This window comes from Nansenia antarctica (assembly GCF_963989245.1).
Source record: "Nansenia antarctica genome assembly, chromosome: 2".
Classification (NCBI taxonomy): Eukaryota; Metazoa; Chordata; class Actinopteri; order Argentiniformes; family Microstomatidae; genus Nansenia; species Nansenia antarctica.
The window spans coordinates 44,404,690-44,423,255 of record NC_137675.1 but is presented as its reverse complement, the minus strand read 5'-3'; the positions used below and the strand labels follow the sequence as shown (position 1 = coordinate 44,423,255).

General features: G+C 45.8%; 1 protein-coding gene across 1 annotated transcript in view; it reads left to right on the top strand.

Moving 5' to 3' along the window:
* mapk3 (mitogen-activated protein kinase 3) overlaps positions 1-17,210 on the top strand; it is a 44,836-nt gene extending 27,626 nt beyond the window's left edge. The window contains exons 5-9 of the mRNA XM_080524572.1: positions 38-152; positions 1,373-1,504; positions 6,046-6,155; positions 15,507-15,633; positions 17,090-17,210. Of these exons, the coding sequence (XP_080380698.1) occupies positions 38-152; positions 1,373-1,504; positions 6,046-6,155; positions 15,507-15,626 (477 nt within the window). The 3' untranslated portion in view covers positions 15,627-15,633; positions 17,090-17,210. The remainder of the gene's footprint in view (positions 1-37; positions 153-1,372; positions 1,505-6,045; positions 6,156-15,506; positions 15,634-17,089) is intronic.
* Positions 17,211-18,566: the final 1,356 nt, after the last annotated feature.

The window sequence follows — 18,566 nt, the reverse complement described above, 5'->3', positions numbered from 1 at the left end:
CTCTCTCTCTCTCTCTCTCTCTCTCTCTCTCCTCCAGGGCTACTCCAAGTCTATTGACATCTGGTCAGTGGGCTGTATCCTGGCTGAGATGCTGTCCAACAGGCCCATCTTCCCTGGGAAACACTACCTGGACCAGCTCAACCACATACTGGGTGAGAGATACCTCCTGTTCTACCCACACCATCATGTTTCCCCAAAGAACTCTTAACACATAATCAGCCATGGGGGGGGTAATTTGACCCTGTGAGATTATTATTATTTTGGCGCATTATCTTTGCACTCGATGAAATTTTAGGACCCTCCTTTCATGACTTTCCCTAGATATGTGCGTTCTACCACCCCAGTATCCTTACATTTTCAAAATCAGGATAAGCTAGTATAAAGCTATTTGGCGTTTTTCTGTGTAGGAAGCTGGCTAATTTACAAGCGGACCAACTAGTGGTCGTTGTGTGTAAATAGCAGCTTGAGCATTGTAAAGAGTCCCCCGAGGCGGCTCTTTTAGTGGGTAAAAAAGGCTGGGCTGTTAATAAGTTAATACGTTATTATTATTAATAAGTTAATAAGTGTTAATAAGCTTGATGTCCCTCAGAGAAGCCAGAGTTCTCTGCAGGTTAGCCAGGCGCTGGGCACCTTTGTTAGAAGAAAACTGTTTTGTTTTTTCGGCGGTTTTCTCTCTCTTTGTAACGTTTGCTTTGCTCTGGGCTGTGGTTTAGTTGAGAGACGGTTGGGCAAATTGTCGAAATAATTAATGAGAATGGCGTTGGTCTTTCTCAACGTTCAAGCTAGAGAGTGTCACTGGAACAGATAAAGCAGGGATGTGAACACAGTGTTTCCTCTGGAAACAAATGGCGTCTTTAGCGGGCGCTGGCAGTCAACGTTACTAATTTATAAGACGTGTTTTGGCGTCTTTGGCAGTCAATGAGTTAATAATTTAATACGTTATTATTATTAATATTATTATTAATAAGTTAATAAGTGTTAATAAGCTTGATGTCCCTCAGAGAAGCCAGAGTTCTCTGCAGGTTAGCCAGGCGCTGGGCACCTTTGTTAGAAGAAAACTGTTTTGTTTTTTTCGGGGGTTTTCTCTCTCTTTGTAACGTTTGCTTTGCTCTGGGCTGTGGTTTAGTTGAGAGACGGTTGGGCAAATTGTCGAAATAATTAATGAGAATGGCGTTGGTGTTTCTCAACGTTCAAGCTAGAGAGTGTCACTGGAACAGATAAAGCAGGGATGTGAACACAGTGTTTCCTCTGGGCCCAGGCTTTCCATTGACATTGTGTGTGTGTTTGCGTGTGCGTGTGTGTTTGCATGTGTGTTTTTGTGTCGTGTGTGTGTGTGCGTGCGTGCGTGTGTGTGTGTGTTCCTTCACCATAGGCATCCTGGGCTCTCCCACCCCTGACGACCTGAACTGCATCATCAACATGAAGGCCCGGAACTACCTGCAGTCTCTGCCTGAGAAGCCCAAGATCCCCTGGGACAAGCTGTTCCCCAAGGCCGACAGCAAAGGTAGGCTGCTGCCCCCTACTGGACCAAAGGTAGGCTGCTGCCCCCTACTGGACCAAAGGTAGGCTGCTGCCCCCTAGAGGACCAAAGGTAGGCTGCTGCCCCCTAGAGGACCAAAGGTAGGCTGCTGCCCCCTACTGGACCAAAGGTAGGCTGCTGCCCCCTACTGGACCAAAGGTAGGCTGCTGCCCCCTACTGGACCAAAGGTAGGCTGCTGTCCTCTACTGGACCAAAGGTAGGCTGCTGCCCCCTCTTGAGCCAACTCCTCCTGCCCAGGTCGGTGCGAGCGTGTGATCGGCATGCGTACACACACACAGATGCACACACACACACACACGCACACACACACACACACACACACACTCTCTCTCTCTCCCCATCTAGACGTACAGTGGGGAGAACAAGTATTTGATACACTGCTGATTTTGCAGGTTTTCCCACTTAGAAAGAATGTAGAGGTCTGTAATTTTTATCATAGGTACACTTCAACTGTGAGAGACGGAATCTAAAACAAAATCCAGAAAATCACATTGTATGACTTTTAAATAATTAATTTGCATTTTATTGTATGAAATAAGTATTTGATCACCTACCAACCAGTAATAATTCCGGCTCTCACAGACCTGTTAGTTTTTCTTTAAGAAGCCCTCCTATTCTCCACTCATTACCTGTATTAACTGCACCTGTTTGAACTCTTTACCTTTATAAAAGACACCTCTCCACACACTCAATCAATCAGACCCCAACCTCTCCACAATGGGCAAGACCAAAGAGCTTTCTAAGGACATCAGGGACAAAATTGTAGACCTGCACAAGGCTGGGATGGGCTACAGGACAATAGGGAAGCAGCTTGGTGAGAAGGCAACAACTGTTGGCGCAATTATTAGAAAATGGAAGAAATTTAAGATGACGGTCAATCTCCCTCGGTCTGGGGCTCCATGCAAGATCTCACCTCGTGGGGCATCAATGATCATAAGAAAGGTGAGGGATCAGCCCAGAACTACACGGCAGGACCTGGTCAATGACCTGAAGAGAGCTGGGACCACAGTCTCAAAGAAAACTATCAGTAACACACTACGCCGTCAGGGATTAAAATCCTGTAGCGCACGCAAGGTCCCCCTGCTCAAGCCAGCGCATGTCCAGGCCCGTCTGAGGTTTGCCAATGATCATCTGGATGATCCAGAGGAGGAATGGGAGAAGGTCATGTGGTCTGATGAGACCAAAATAGAGCTTTTTGGCATAAACTCCACTCTGCGTGTTTGGAGGAAGAAGAAGGATGAGTACAACCCCAAGAACACCATCCCAACCGTGAAGCATGGAGGTGGAAACATCATTCTTTGGGGATGCTTTTCTGCAAAGGGGACAGGACGAATGCACCGTATTGAGGGGAGGATGGATGGGGCCAAGTATCGCGAGATCTTGGCCAATAACCTCCTTCCCTCAGTAAGAGCATTGAAGATGGGTCGTGGCTGGGTCTTCCAGCATGACAACGACCCGAAACACACAGCCAGGGCAACTAAGGAGTGGCTCCGTAAGAAGCATCTCAAGGTCCTGGAGTGGCCTAGCCAGTCTCCAGACCTGAACCCAATAGAAAATCTTTGGAGGGAGCTGAAAGTCTGTGTTGCCCAGCGACAGCCCCGAAACCTGAAGGATCTGGAGAAGATCTGTATGGAGGAGTGGGCCCAAATCCCTGCTGCAGTGTGTGCAAACCTGGTCAAGAACTACAGGAAACGTCTGATCTCTGTAATTGCAAACAAAGGTTTCTTTACCAAATATTAAGTTCTGTTTTTCTGATGTATCAAATACTTATTTCATGCAATAAAATGTAAATTAATTACTTTAAAATCATGCAATTTGATTTTCTGGATTTTTTTCAAATACTTGTTCTCCCCACTGTACATACACACTGAAACACTTCACCTCTAGCAAGCCTCGCACTTGGAACAAGGTCAACAGCCAGTCACGTTCAGTATATGTTCAATGCCACACACACACATTTTTTTTTCCTAATCGAAATATAAACACTGAACAAGCTACTTCTTGGACCTGGAACAGTTCACGTCGTTGGTTCTGAACCACATAGTGAACTGCACCAACTCAGTCACCGTGGACAAACGGGTCCGGGTCTACCCCAACACGAAGCCATGGATGACTGGGAAAGTCCAAAAACTGATCAACGAGAGGGACAACGCCTTCTTCGCAGGGAAGGGCACACCGCTGTACAGCACCACCAGGGCTAACCTAAAGCGCGGCATCAAAGAGGCCAAGGCAGACCACAGAGAGAAGATTGAGGAATGCTTCCTGAGCAACGACTCCAGGCGGATGTGGCAGGGGGTTCAGCACATGACAAACTTCAGAGCCAACAGGCTCACAGCCGCAGAGGACGACCCCCTGCTGGCGGAAAAGCTGAACTCCTTCTACGCCCGGTTCGACGAGGGGCGAACGGAGGTAACCACAACACAAACACCACTCTCTCCAGCTCTCAGCAGCCTCACCCTCACAGAGCATGAAGTGAGATGCGTGCTGAAGGCGGTGGACCACAGGAAAGCCTCGGGGCCGGATGGCGTCCTGGGACGGGTGCTGAGGGACTGCGCCGACCAGCTGGCCGGGGTTTTCACCAACATCTTCAACCAGTCCATGTCCCAGGCCACCATCCCACCCTGCCTGAAAACCTCAACTATCATCCCAGTCCCGAAGAAAAGCACGGTGAGCTGCCTAAACGACTACCGCCCGGTGGCACTCACACCAATCATCATGAAGTGCTTCGAGAAACTAGTCCGGGCCCACATACTCACACGCCTCCCGCCCAACCTGGATCCATACCAGTTGGCCTACAGAGCCCACAGGTCCACAGAGGACGCCATCGCGACGACTCTCCACGCCACTCTATCCCACCTGGAGAGGGGAAACAGCTACGTGAGACTGCTCTTTGTGGACTTCAGCTCCGCCTTCAACACCATCCTTCCAAACAGGCTAGTGACCAAACTACTAGACCTGGGTCTATCACACTCTATATGTGCATGGATCAAGGACTTCCTGACCGACCGCCCCCAGAGGGTGCTGGTGGGCCCCCACACCTCCACAGCCCTCAGACTCAGCACTGGGTCCCCCCAGGGCTGCGTGCTAAGCCCCATCCTCTACAACCTCTACACCTACGACTTCACCCCCGTCCACCCCAGCAACTCCATCGTAAAGTTTGCAGACGACACCACCGTGGTGGGATGCATCTCGGGGGGGGACGAGGCGGCGTACAGGGATGAGGTAGAGCAACTGAGCAAGCTGTGCAAGGTTAACAACCTGCTGCTGAACAAGTCAAAGACCCAGGAAATCATCGTAGACTTCAGGAGGAAAAAGTCCGAGATCCAGCCCCTGCTCATCGACGGAGAGAGCGTGGAGAGAGTCTCAACCCTCCGATTCCTGGGGGTGCACATGCAGGATGACCTGTCCTGGAAGGACAACACAAAAGCCACCATCAAGAAGGCACAACAGCGGCTATACATCCTGAGAGTCCTCAGGAAGGAACACAGCAAGCAGGAGATACTGGTGACCTTCTACCGCGGCGCAGTGGAGAGCATCCTCACCTACGGCATCTGCAACTGGTTCTCCAGCTGCACAACCGCGGAGAGAAATGCGCTACAGAGAGTCGTGAGAACAGCCCAGAAGATCACCGGCGCCCCCCTCCCCTCTCTGGAAGAGCTGTACAACACACGCTGTCTCAGGAAGGCCTCCAAGATCTCCAGGGACCCAACCCACCCTGGGTACGAACACTTTACCCGGCTGCCCTTGAAAAGGCGGTTCAGGACCATGGCCGCAAGGACAAACAGACTGAAGAACAGCTTCTACCCCAGGGCCGTCCAGGCCCTGAACACAGCAAAGACCTAGGTTCTGGGCCCTGGACAGTCTGGACGGATTGATGGCAGCTGCTGGACTGAAAAAATCAGGTGTAGTGCTGAGGCACAAATATGTACTTTTCAAGCCTGCAAACTGCGACACTTTAAATAAATGTGCAATAACACTATGTGCAATATGACAACCCTAGTCGTCTATCTGTACAGTATAGTATAGTGGATAGTGTACATAGCCTTTATTTATGTAAACCAGCTCCTTCCCTTCTTTTTTTTTTTCTTTCCTAACAGCAGGGGAGCCACCCCTCCTAAATTTCGTTGTTCGGTACCTGTACTATAGCAATGACAATAAAGACCATGCATTCATTCTCCCTCCCAGACGGTCAACTCTGGAGTGGACAGAGATGGGACATCTTGGCTTCACCACCAGGGGGCACTGTTCTCACTGTTCTCCCATTTAACCACCAGGGGCCACTGTTCTCCCATTTAACCACCAGGGTTCACTGTTCTCCCATTTAACCACCAGAGGCCACTGTTCTCTCATTTAACCTCCAGGGATCACTGTTCTCCCATTTAGTGGGGGTGTTCAACTGGCAGTTGAATAGAGTAGAGGAGGGTTTGGGTGGGGTAGAGGAGGACTTGACTGTCACTTGAAGCTGTTTTAACCCTCCTCCTCTTCCTCTTCCTCCTCCTCCTCAGCTCTGGACCTGCTGGGCCGCATGTTGACCTTCAACCCCATCAAGCGCATCAGCGTGGAGGAGGCCCTGGCCCACCCCTACCTGGAGCAGTACTACGACCCCACTGACGAGGTACGCAGCACGCCTCCTTACCCCCTACCCCCCCACAGACCAGGTACACAGCCTCCTTAACCCCTACCCCCCCACTGACCAGGTACACAGCCTCCTTAACCCCTACCCCCCCACTGACCAGGTACACAGCCTCCTTAACCCCTACCCCCCCACAGACCAGGTACACAGCCTCCTTAACCCCTACCCCCCCCCCACTGACCAGGTACACAGCCTCCTTAACCCCTACCCCCCCACTGACCAGGTACACAGCCTCCTTAACCCCTACCCCCCCACTGACCAGGTACACAGCCTCCTTAACCCCTACCCCCCCCCCCCCACTGACCAGGTACACAGCACGCGTCTTTCCTTTCCTCAGAGGGGCGAGAGGAACACCTGGGGTAAAAGAAGACCCTTGGCGTTTAAAAAGTAGTTAGAGAAGGGCTTCCTGTTTTACTTTTCATGCTTAAGTGCGACAGGTATCCAAAGATGCCTTCTTCAGTCACATCAGGACAATAAGTTGGTCACTTCACATCTACTTGTCCAATCCCTCAGTGGTCAGCGGTGGTTCCATTAGGGTAGAAGGGATGTGGTTTATTAAAGGGAACAGAAGGTGTAGGTAATATGTAACGGGTCAATAATGAACATTACCATGGCTGTGTCACACAGAATTAGGATCTACTGTTATTTCCTGTTCCTTCTATAGCATTGACATTCTATATATATATGTTACGGTACATGTGGGAAAATTAGGGTTAGGTGCTAGGGTGACTTGGTACATGCTGGCATGTCTAACCCTAACCGTAGCACCCTAGCACCTAACCCTAACCCTAACCCTAGTTAGTATTCAGTAGTGTTAGTAGTAGTATACCGTATTTTCCGGACTATAAGTCGCTCCGGAGTATAAGTCGCATCAGTCAAAAAATGCGACATTGACTGCCAAAGACGCCAATTGGCGTCTTATAGAATAGTAACGTTGACTGCCAAAGACGCCAATTGGCGTCTTATAGAAAAAAAAAAAAATTTCGCGGGGATCGCGTTATTGACATGTTCTACACCTAGCGATTGAATTTCAGACTTGGGTGTAATGTATTTCGGTCCCAGATGGGGCAGTAGTTCGATAAAAGCCTGGAGAAGGAAGTGGCTTGCTGTGGGTTGTAGTAATGGCGAAACGGATCAGGGTATGTGCCAAACGCGGCGCGGAGCATTGCGGAGCATCGCGGAGCAGCGCGGCCATCGCCCGACTCTTCAAACAGTTCAGAGTCGGATGATACAGAAAAAGTGCAGATTTTTTTTTTTTTTTTTAAGTTCTGCAGAAAAAGCTCGTTTTCTCTGTTTATTGGTCAAAATCAGGTGTTTTTGCTGAAACCACCCTATGTTCTACGGCCGATTTCTAAACACTCAAAGAGGCTAGAAACAAACTTTCTTTTTCTGATGAAAGAAGAGAGTCTAAAGTTTTGGTAGATATGTTCAATGTTTATGTAGTCCAAAAAGTCAATATTTGGTGGGTCTTCAAAGTTCAGCGAAAATGCCCCAAAAGTCTGGCAGTGTGGAGCTCTCCGCTCTGAACATGGCTGGCAGTCAAAGAGTTAAGAGGAAAAAAACACATAAGTCACACTGGACTATAAGTCGCATTTATTTAGAAATATATTTCACAAAATCCAAGACCAAGAACAGACATTTAATCTGGAAAGGCAAGTTTATTCAACTACACAATAGCACACAGAACAACAGGCTGAATAGAAGTCTGGTATGTTAACATAACACATTAACAGTTATTCAGCTACACAATAGCATAAAGAACATACCTGGGAGGCTGAATAGGCTAAATTAACATAACAAGCCAGCGAGTCCAACAAGCATGTTACCAGTAAGCAAGTTCACCATGCTACCGTTTGCTTAGCTTCAACAAGCTAATGTTTTAGATAGTTCTACAGGGCTTTAGGAGCAGCATATAGTTGTCACAAGCCCAGAGCGGCCCAGAGCGCCCTCTGTCGGCTGTAGACGGTAATGTTTACTCCTTGGTTCATGTCAGTCAGTATGAAATTATATATATATTGATATATAAGTCGCACCTGACTATAAGTCGCAGGACTAGCCAAACTATGAAAAAAAGCGTGACTTATAGTCCGGAAAATACGGTACATATTCCCACATGTACCGTAACATATTATATATCAACAACAGAATGGTGCTGAAGAGAAAACGCCCCCTAGTGACTCGGGGTAGCACAGCACGGGGCTCTGCAAACATTCAAATTAGAGGCTCTGCAAAAACACACTGGCGGTGTAAAAGAAAATCGAGAAAACTCCCCCCGAAGTGATCTCACTTGATCTCTGCCGTGGTAACTCCAGTCTGTCTGCCCTGGTGTTCTGAGCCAGCGTCTGTGTCTCCCAGGGCAACGTGCCACTGCGCAGCGGTCCCCACCGCCGCAAGATTACCCTCCCCGTGCATCAACCATTACATCAAGTGATTGTAACTCACTTAAGAAACTAGTTCTTAGCCTACACGTTTATTTGTCAAATACATGCTCTGCATGTTTCTCTAAAATGCATAAAATTCCTATGAGCAGAGAAGCAGAGAAGTGGGGAAATTATTAGAGCAATCTGATATGAAGCTTGAGTCAGCTGAGAACGAACTATGGAACAGATTAAATGCTATATATGGAGAGGAGATTGATTGAGACTGCGGGAGCTTTACTAATGAATGAAAGTTGATTATCATTATTAAAAAAGAATAGTATTAAATATTGCAATATTGTGTTATCATAGTTATGAGCTTCACAGTGATAAAGTCTGTTTATTTGTCGTGAACTTCACGCCGGCCGTAACATCAGCCCGGCGACTGCTGTAAGCTTGTAAGCTTTGAAACCCGCTTGGCAGCTTTGAAACCCGCTTGGCTCCCTCATGAATTGGCAGCTATTGTTTGCTGATGGGAAACGATCAAGAAACAATTAGAGAATAAGATTACCCTCCCCCGTGCATCAACCATTACATCAAGTGATTGTAACTCACTTTAGAAACTAGTTCTTAGCCTACACGTTTATTTGTCAAATACATGCTCTGCATGTTTCTCTAAAAATGCATAAAGTTCCTATGAGCAGAGAAGTGGGGAAATGATTAGAGCAATCTGATATGAAGCTTGAATCAGCTGAAAACGAACTATGGAACAGATGAAATGCTATATATGGAGGGGAGATTGATTGAGACTGCGGGAGCTTTACTAATGAATGAAAGTTGATTATCATTATTAAAAAAGAATAGTAACAAATATTGCAATATTGTGTTATCATAGTTATGAGCTTCACAGTGATAGTCTGTTTATTTGTCGTGAACTTCGCCGGTAACGTCAGCGTGCCCCTGCAACTGCTCACATGTGATTATATGGAATGGCTGAATATGTTCATTCTTGTTATTTTGATTACATTATATAATTGTATTTGGTATAATGACAGATAAACTTGAAACTTGAATGATCTCACAGGAGCGCGTAGCCTACCTGCACGGAGCGTTCATGTGCCGCAACCTGTTATAGTTAGTTACACCTAAAAGAGCTGAAAGCAAATACATGAAAGAAAGGAGAGAAAGAGTAGCCTACAGAATGATAAATCATTCAGAATGTTATTGGTTTTAATATTCAGTGTTTCCTCCAGGATTTTTTACATTAGTGGCGGGGGGGTCCTCTTTCGCGCGCGCAGCCCGCACGATTTTTTTTCTTCGCGTGCACGATTTTTTTCCCGCGTGCACGCGCATAAAACGCGCACTGCCGCTCAAAACAAAGACGTAATTTCACTTTACCCACGCAATACCCACTTAAACATGTGTGAGGATACGTAACGGCGTTTAGTGACAGAACTTTCACTTTCATTCATGAAATTCACCCCGTCTGTGTTACGAAGCACTTGACTTTTGGACCATTGGGACTGACTATAGCGTCATGTGCCATCAACGGGGGGAGATGCGACAAGAAATATGTCAGAATGCAGCACTATCATGCACAGATCAGCCTTATAACATGTAATGTTAGATATATATATAATGTTAGACAGGGAGCGCAGATGCAGTGTTTCCTCCAGGCACGCGCGCTCAAAACAACGACTTAATTTCAACCAAAACTAGAGGGGATGGCAAAAAAAAATAAAAAAATATACTTGTGATACCGGTTTCCATCCATCAGCTCTGAAGGTTTACGTTACTCACGGATCCAATGTCCTTCCAAACGAGCAGTCTTGGCTCCGTCTCAAACACAACTGGAAAAGTATGTCCAACTTGGCGAAAGTTTCCCAGTGTTTCCAACTTGCGCGAGTTCTTCAATTTGCGACAGTTTTTCAGCAGGGATGGTTGAGTCTGCACGGTTCTCATGCCGGTTCACATTTAGACCAATCAGGAGTAGCCCTTGTGTCACGTCGTCAACTGAATGTTTAATGTCATTAATCTGATTTTGGATCAGCGGTTAGAGAGAGATGGGCGTGGATTTAGGTGCACTTATAGTCAACATCCATTATAGCGCTGATCTAGGATCAGATATATTTTAATCAGCTAAAATGTTCAGAGGTGGATTTATTTATTTTTTATTTTATTTTTTGTGGACTGAATCAATTTGTGCCGGAGGAAATTCATTCGTGGCGGCCCGCCACCAATAAATGCATATAGAGGAAACACTGATATTTCACAATCTGCCAGAATAAGCACGCTCCCTCGCACACCCAGCCCATCATTTTTGATGCCGCTAATGTGTGTAATGAAAAGTGTGACAATGTTGAAAGACATGATGTCATAATCAAAATATAAAACTGGTTGGATAAAATAAGATTCTGTTGTGATTGTGTTGACATTGTTGTGATGTCAAAAGAGATCTTGGTTATGTAATGTGTAAAGTGGAGAGGAGATTGATCGGGACTGCGGGAGTTCTCATTACTAACGAATGATGGTTGATTATTATTATACAAAAATAATAGTAATAAATATTGCAATATTGTGTTATCATAATTATTAGGGGTGTAACGATACATTGATTCACATCGATGCATCGATTCATTGACTAACGATCTGATTACATCGACGCAATGTAAAAACATCGATCTATATCGTCATCTTATGCGCGCAGAGAGAGAGAGAGACTTGAAAAAGATACGAATGTTTTTCATTTTTGATGAGACAGTAAGTACATTTTGGAACATCTCTCTGAACCAGGGAAGTGAACATACTCGCGTTCGCAATGAGTTCGCATTCACCGTGTGTGACTGTCTACTGGCTCGGCTCCACTTCTCGGCTCCTCCTCCTCTCGCATTCGGCAATCTCCGGTGATCTTCGGAAATGTTCGGCTTGTGTGAGTGCGTCTAATGAGAGTGCGTCTAACGGGAGTCTAATGGGCGAATACATTGACCGTTTTGGACACCAAAGATATTTTTTAACATCTACTCTTCGAGGCGAATCCAGTCAGACCAATATCAGACCTGCTGGACGTGTGTGACACGTGTGTGGACGTGTGTGTGTGTGTGTGTGCGTGTGTGACTGGATGTCTCTCTGAACCTGTGTGTGTGTGTGTGTGTGTGTGTGTATGTTAATGAGCTGTATGTTAATTACCACTTATTACAATTGATAATTGTGTTAGATTGGCATATGATATCGCGTCATATCGATCATATCGTCATATCGATCTTGAATCGAATCGAAATCGTATCGTGACTGACATTGTGATATCGTCAAACATTGTATCGTCATACAAACAAATCGATATAATATCGTATCGTGATGAAGCTGGTGATTTACACCCCTAATAATTAGGGATGCACCGAAATGAACATTCTTGGCCGAAGCCGAATTTAAGGAAACACTTGGCCGAATACCGAATGTGTATCGGCAGTTTTTAATTTTATCATTGCATAAACTAAATACATTTAGCTTTTTATTCATGCTTCTCAAAGAAAGAAATTGAGATTGAAAAAAAATAACTTTTATTGAACATTCCAGCAGACATCAGTCTATACCAACAAAGCACAATAAATAAAATAAATCAGTCAAATTAAATATTTTTGTTTTCCCTGAATAGCTGCTGAAAGAAAATCTTTGTAGGCCTACAACAAAAAAGTGCATTGGGATAAAAGTGCTTTGAGCCTACTTTTTACTAGGCTACTTCTTTTCGTAAAAGACCATATTTAACATTAGTTATATTATATATAACCATTTGCTTCAACACTGACGAAATTGTGACGTCAGCCTATGTGCTACAGTACAGGCTGCAATGTGGAACGGAAGGGTGCGTTCGTAAATTCGCTTTGGAAATCTGATCAGCACTCATGGAAGGCCTCTTGTCCAATCAAATTACTTGGTCCCTTTATGACGTCGAACCCAGTGTGCGCTCCGGCGCTCTCGGGGCGAATTTACGAACGCAGCCAAAATGAGAAAGCGCGTGTCCGCTTTTATTCCGAAGTCAATTGTAGCCTATGCTATAGCACACAAGGGAAGAGGTCGGTAATAACGATTGTGGGTAAACACACACATATATATATATATATAATACATAGTGGCCACTGGCAAGGCTGTCATAATTATAAGATGTAGCAGCATGCAGTCAATGCTCGTCTCATTCGCTGAGCAGCATGGGATGCTTACACTGTTTGATTGCGTCATCAAAACACGCCCACTATTCGGTGGTAAACATTCGGTGTTTTCACACATTCGGCCGAATACCGAATGTGCTTTATTTTGCGATATTCGGCCGAATACATTCGGTGGCCGAATGTTCGGTGCATCCCTACTAATAATTATGAGCTTCACAGAGATGCACAAACCTGTCGTGTTTATTTGTCGTGAACTTCACGCCGGCCGTAACATCAGCCCGGCGACTGCTGTAAGCTTGTAAGCATTGTAAGCGTGTAATACACGCTCTTGCGTGTTTCCATTCATGATGATGTGTTTCTGTAAATTCATATATATATCCTATTGCAATATTTGAAAATTGACAGCGCTGTAGGCTAAATAGTGTCATTCAATGCACAACACACGTCGTTTCACACGATTTTGATTGACTTTCTGCGGCAGCGAAATACATGATCAATATCTTATTATCAATTATCAATATACTGGTGGCCTAACATGGTCCAGTGGTCTAGCACCGTGGTCGTGCACACATATGTCGGCCCTTCTTCTCCTTACTTTCCTGTCTGTCTTCACTATATCAGTCCAATAACATGAAAACTATGAGTGGGACTGCCCCACTCAGAAAAAAACATTATACAATAACATTATATACAAAAAAAACATTATATACAATATTATAAATATCCGTTTGTTATATAATATTCGTTGATGAGTACAGGCATAATCAAACGTAGGTTACTCCAATTACTTTGCTGCAGTAGCTATGCATGCACCACACAACTTGATAGGTACATACTGTGCAGTGCATCATTCATAACTGTACATAGGCTACACATATCATAATATCTTATCACTATTGCATGGAACTTGGGTAAACCCGCTGTGAAAAAAAAAACTCAGCTCCAACAAATCTGAAGGGATTGGGAGACATACTGTACAGTTTATCATTTTCATAACTGTCTGTACATATACATATCTTATGTATCACTATTGCTATATATAGCCTATATATAAACACATTATGTTACAAATATCAGTCTTATCCACTGTATCTAATTCAGCACTGAAGCCTGAAGGTTGAGCACAGTGTGTGCCCCCTTGCTACCTCTGCTGATATAAAAGAGAATTGCAGCCTTGGAGAAAAAGATGGCAGCCGAATCCCAAGGCAAATACACAGGCACACACAGAAATACTGCAAAATCGCTTTATACTAACTCGATTTTGAAAATGTAAAGATGCTGGGTGGTAGAACGCACATATCTAGGAAAAGTCATGAAAGGAGGGTCCTGACATTTGATCGAGTGCAATGGTAGAATTTTTTTTGTACTCACTGGTGCCCGATGACACCTCACAGCTTTCCTAGTGTTAAGCCGCCTCACGCTACGGAAACAGGAGATAGGCTCCTGCCCTATGGGCCATTAGGCTCCAGAACCATCGGTTCTCAAGGCTACTTACTTATGTGGTCTTGACTACCTGTCCACTTTCTCACCTGGTTCTTGCTCTCTCTCTCTCTGGTGTGCCGACACCATACCGCTCTCTCTCCTTCTCTCCCTCCCTACCCTCCTCTCTCCCTTTTGCTGTCAACCAAAAGGTAAACAAAACAGCCAGAGTATTTATAATCTAATAAGAGGCATAAATTGATCCATATCAATTTATAACATAATTATAATTGAATATTGGATTGCTGTGGGCAATCCAGTCAGATAATCATGTCATTTTGACTTTACTCTCTCACCTGAAAAAAAATCTTATGTCCAACTATAAAAAACAGACATTTCCAATGCTTCAATCAACTGTCCATGTACTGTAAATATGCCATTATGGTATTACCATGAAGCCCAACTCTAGCAGAATAAGAAAGATAGTATATCTACTTTAAGTAAAATAATAAAGTGCCTCCAGTTAGCTCTTTAGCTGGCAAGTGTGCAAGGAGACTAGCTCATCTCATCACCTCTGAGCTAGCTAGCTTGCTAGTTCTTTGACACTATTTACACTATGGAACTAAAGTCAGACACTTTCTAGTCACGATAATAACGACCAATTTTAACCAACTTTCTCTGTCAGAACACTCAGCAATTATATTTGCTAACATTTGAACTTGCTTACTTTCAATCTGCAGACATCACAGCCGGCAAAAACTCTCGCGTCTCGCGCGCACACTTGCGCAAAATCTTGTATTATTCTCCAGCGCTGGCACAGCGCGAAGTGTGGAGATAGGTCTGGCTATGTGAAGTGTGGAGATAGGTCTGGCTATGCGAGACTACGGCGGACTAACGTTACCAACGAGCCTATGGGCTTGCCACTCGCCAGATTCGGGTTGGGTGCGTTTAAAAAACGCGGATATTTTAGCCTGCTTGTCAGATGTTTGGTGTCTACGTCCGTAATAATTCCTCTTTCTTGGGGGGGCGGGGGGTTCCGTTGGGAGGGCGGCCCGCCCCCCCAAGGCAATGGTAGGGGAAACACTGTATAAATACAAATAGTAGCATACTGTGTGCTTTGTAAAATAAGTAATAAGACTTATAATAATTTATCCCCATTTCTGATATAGAAACATGTTTGACTGAGGCACCTTCTATTTTTTCGGCTATTCTGCTCGTCTTCGCTGTATGGTGAGACTGTTTAAGGGTGATTTGTGTTTGTATGTATTTGCTTTTCTGATGTGTGTGTGGGTGTCTGTCTCTGTCTGGCTGTCTCTCTGTCTGTCTCTCTCTCTGTCTGTCTGTCTGTCTCTCTCTGTCTGTCTGTCTCTCTCTGTCTGTCTGTCTGTCTCCAGCCCGTGGCGGAGGAGCCCTTCACCTTCACCATGGAGCTGGACGACCTGCCCAAGGAGAAGCTGAAGGAGCTGATCTACGAGGAGACGGCCCGCTTCCAGGCCACCTACCAGGGCTCCTGAGACTGAGGTACACACACACACACCTACCAGGGCTCCTGAGACTGAGGTACACACACACACACACACACCTACCAGGGCTCCTGAGACTGAGGTACACACACACACACACACACACACACACACACACCTACCAGGGCTCCTGAGACTGAGGTACACACACACACACACACCTACCAGGGCTCCTGAGACTGAGGTACACACACACACACACACACACACACTCACACCTACCAGGGCTCCTGAGACTGAGGTACGCACACACACACACACACACACACACACCTACCAGGGCTCCTGAGACTGAGGTACGCACACACACACACACACACCTACCAGGGCTCCTGAGACTGAGGTACACACACACACACACACACACACACACACACCTACCAGGGCTCCTGAGACTGAGGTACGCACACACACACACACACACCTACCAGGGCTCCTGAGACTGAGGTACACACACACACACACACACACACACACACCTACCAGGGCTCCTGAGACTGAGGTACACACACACACACACCTACCAGGGCTCCTGAGACTGAGGTACACACACACACACACACACACCTACCAGGGCTCCTGAGACTGAGGTACACACACACACACACACACACACACACACACACACACACACACACACACCTACCAGGGCTCCTGAGACTGAGGTACACACACACACACACACACCTACCAGGGCTCCTGAGACTGAGGTACACACACACACACACACACACACACACACACACACACACCTACCAGGGCTCCTGAGACTGAGGTACACACACACACACACACACCTACCAGGGCTCCTGAGACTGAGGTACACACACACACACACACACACCTACCAGGGCTCCTGAGACTGAGGTACACACACACACACACACACACCTACCAGGGCTCCTGAGACTGAGGTACACACACACACACACACACACACACCTACCAGGGCTCCTGAGACTGAGGTACACACACACACACACCTACCAGGGCTCCTGAGACTGAGGTACACACACACACACACACACACACACACCTACCAGGGCTCCTGAGACTGAGGTACACACACACACACACACACCTACCAGGGCTCCTGAGACTGAGGTACACACACACACACACCTACCAGGGCTCCTGAGACTGAGGTACGCACACACACACACACACACACACACCTACCAGGGCTCCTGAGACAGAGAGGTACACACACACACACTTACCAGGGCTCCTGAGACAGAGAGGTACACACACACACACCTACCAGGGTTCCTGAGAGGAGAGGTACGCACGCACACAGGCTACACAGCCTACACACACACACACACACACACACACACACGTTCCTCAATCTTGTGTTGGTGTGTGTTGGTGTTCATGTGACTCTTGTGTTGGTGTGTGTTGGTGTTCCTCATGTGACTCTTGTGTTGGTGTGTGTTTGTGTGTTTGTGTTCCAGCTGTAAAGAAGAGTGACAAAGCCACGGGGATGGAACCAGAAGACCACCAGATACAACACCATATATTATACAGCATAAAAAAACTAAAAAAACAACATAAACATGTACATTTAAAACTGCTTTTTTTCCATTGCTATTACGGAAAAGCTGTTTGGTTTTTTTTGTTTGGTTTTTTAAGGAGTGGGGGGGGGGCTTCTTGTCGACTTAAATACTACTGCAGTAACTGAACTACAAACCGGGACACACTCCTCCCTCTCCCTCACTTCTGGAGCTCTGTACTGTTTAACAATCCCACTGTTCATCTACCCCCTTTTGACCAAATCTCCTCCTCTCTTCCCTTCTATTCGGGAGTCTATAATATTCTCTCACTCTTTCTGTATCTCTCTCTCTCTCGCTCTCTCTCTCTCTCTCTCCATCTCTCGCGCTCTTTGTTTCTCTCTAGCCACAGTACGCATAATTCTACTGTATTAACCAACACCTTAACTGTGTGTCTTTCTTGCGCCATGACGTGTAGTTGGTGACAGGGTGAGAGGCCTGAGAAGGGCAGGGCAGGGTTAGGTATGTGTGTACATAGAAATGGTTGTTTTGTTGTTTTCCTCTGAGTGCCCTCGTCACGGTTTGGCTTGAGCACCGTTAACTGAATGTTTATGATCAGCTACAGAGTCATCAGAGTCGTATTTGTATGTTTTGGGGTTTATATTTGCGAATGATTTTTGAACACTTTTGATTTTTTTCAAGACATTCTTCAACTTGCGACAAACAAACGTTTGATGTTTCTTCAGGCATGTTGGTAGGTTTGTATTTCGATGTTTCGTTTTTTAATTATTATTATTATTATTATTATTATTATTATTATTATGATTGTATGTGTATGATGTTCATCTGAATGCATGCATTCTTGAAATTTACCAAAGTGGCAGAGAGAGAGAGAGAGAGAGAAGAGGGGAGAGTGCAATGGTCACAGAGCATTAAGATAGAAATTCATCATTCATCATGATTCCCCGGTCATGTAGAACAGGAAAAATCGTGTCTCTTCTACTCTATCTGCGTTGTTTTGTGCGTCATGTGACCCTCACGTTAGACCTGCCGTCTCGCCGGTTGGCCGTGGAGTGGCACCGACCTTTAAACTGACGACTGAGAGCCACTGTGTTCACCTCCCTGTTATTCGGTCGCCTCTTATCCCTTTTCAAATTACTTAACCAGTAGCAAAATAGTCTCTGGAGTCAACCTACCATCTCTCTTACAATTAAGAAATATTTCTCTCTCTCTGCCTGTTTCTCCTTCCCTCTTCTTGGTCCCACCTACATTCCCTCCCTCCCTCCATCTGTCTGTCATTCTGTTTGTTTCAGGGAGGCTAGTGGATCTGTATATATTTGGGGGGGTGGGGTTCAATCAAAATGGATGATCTATTTAGTTTAATATATGGTTGAGAACAGTTGTCACGGTTACCGTGTAGGGCGACGGAGAGGCGTGGCTA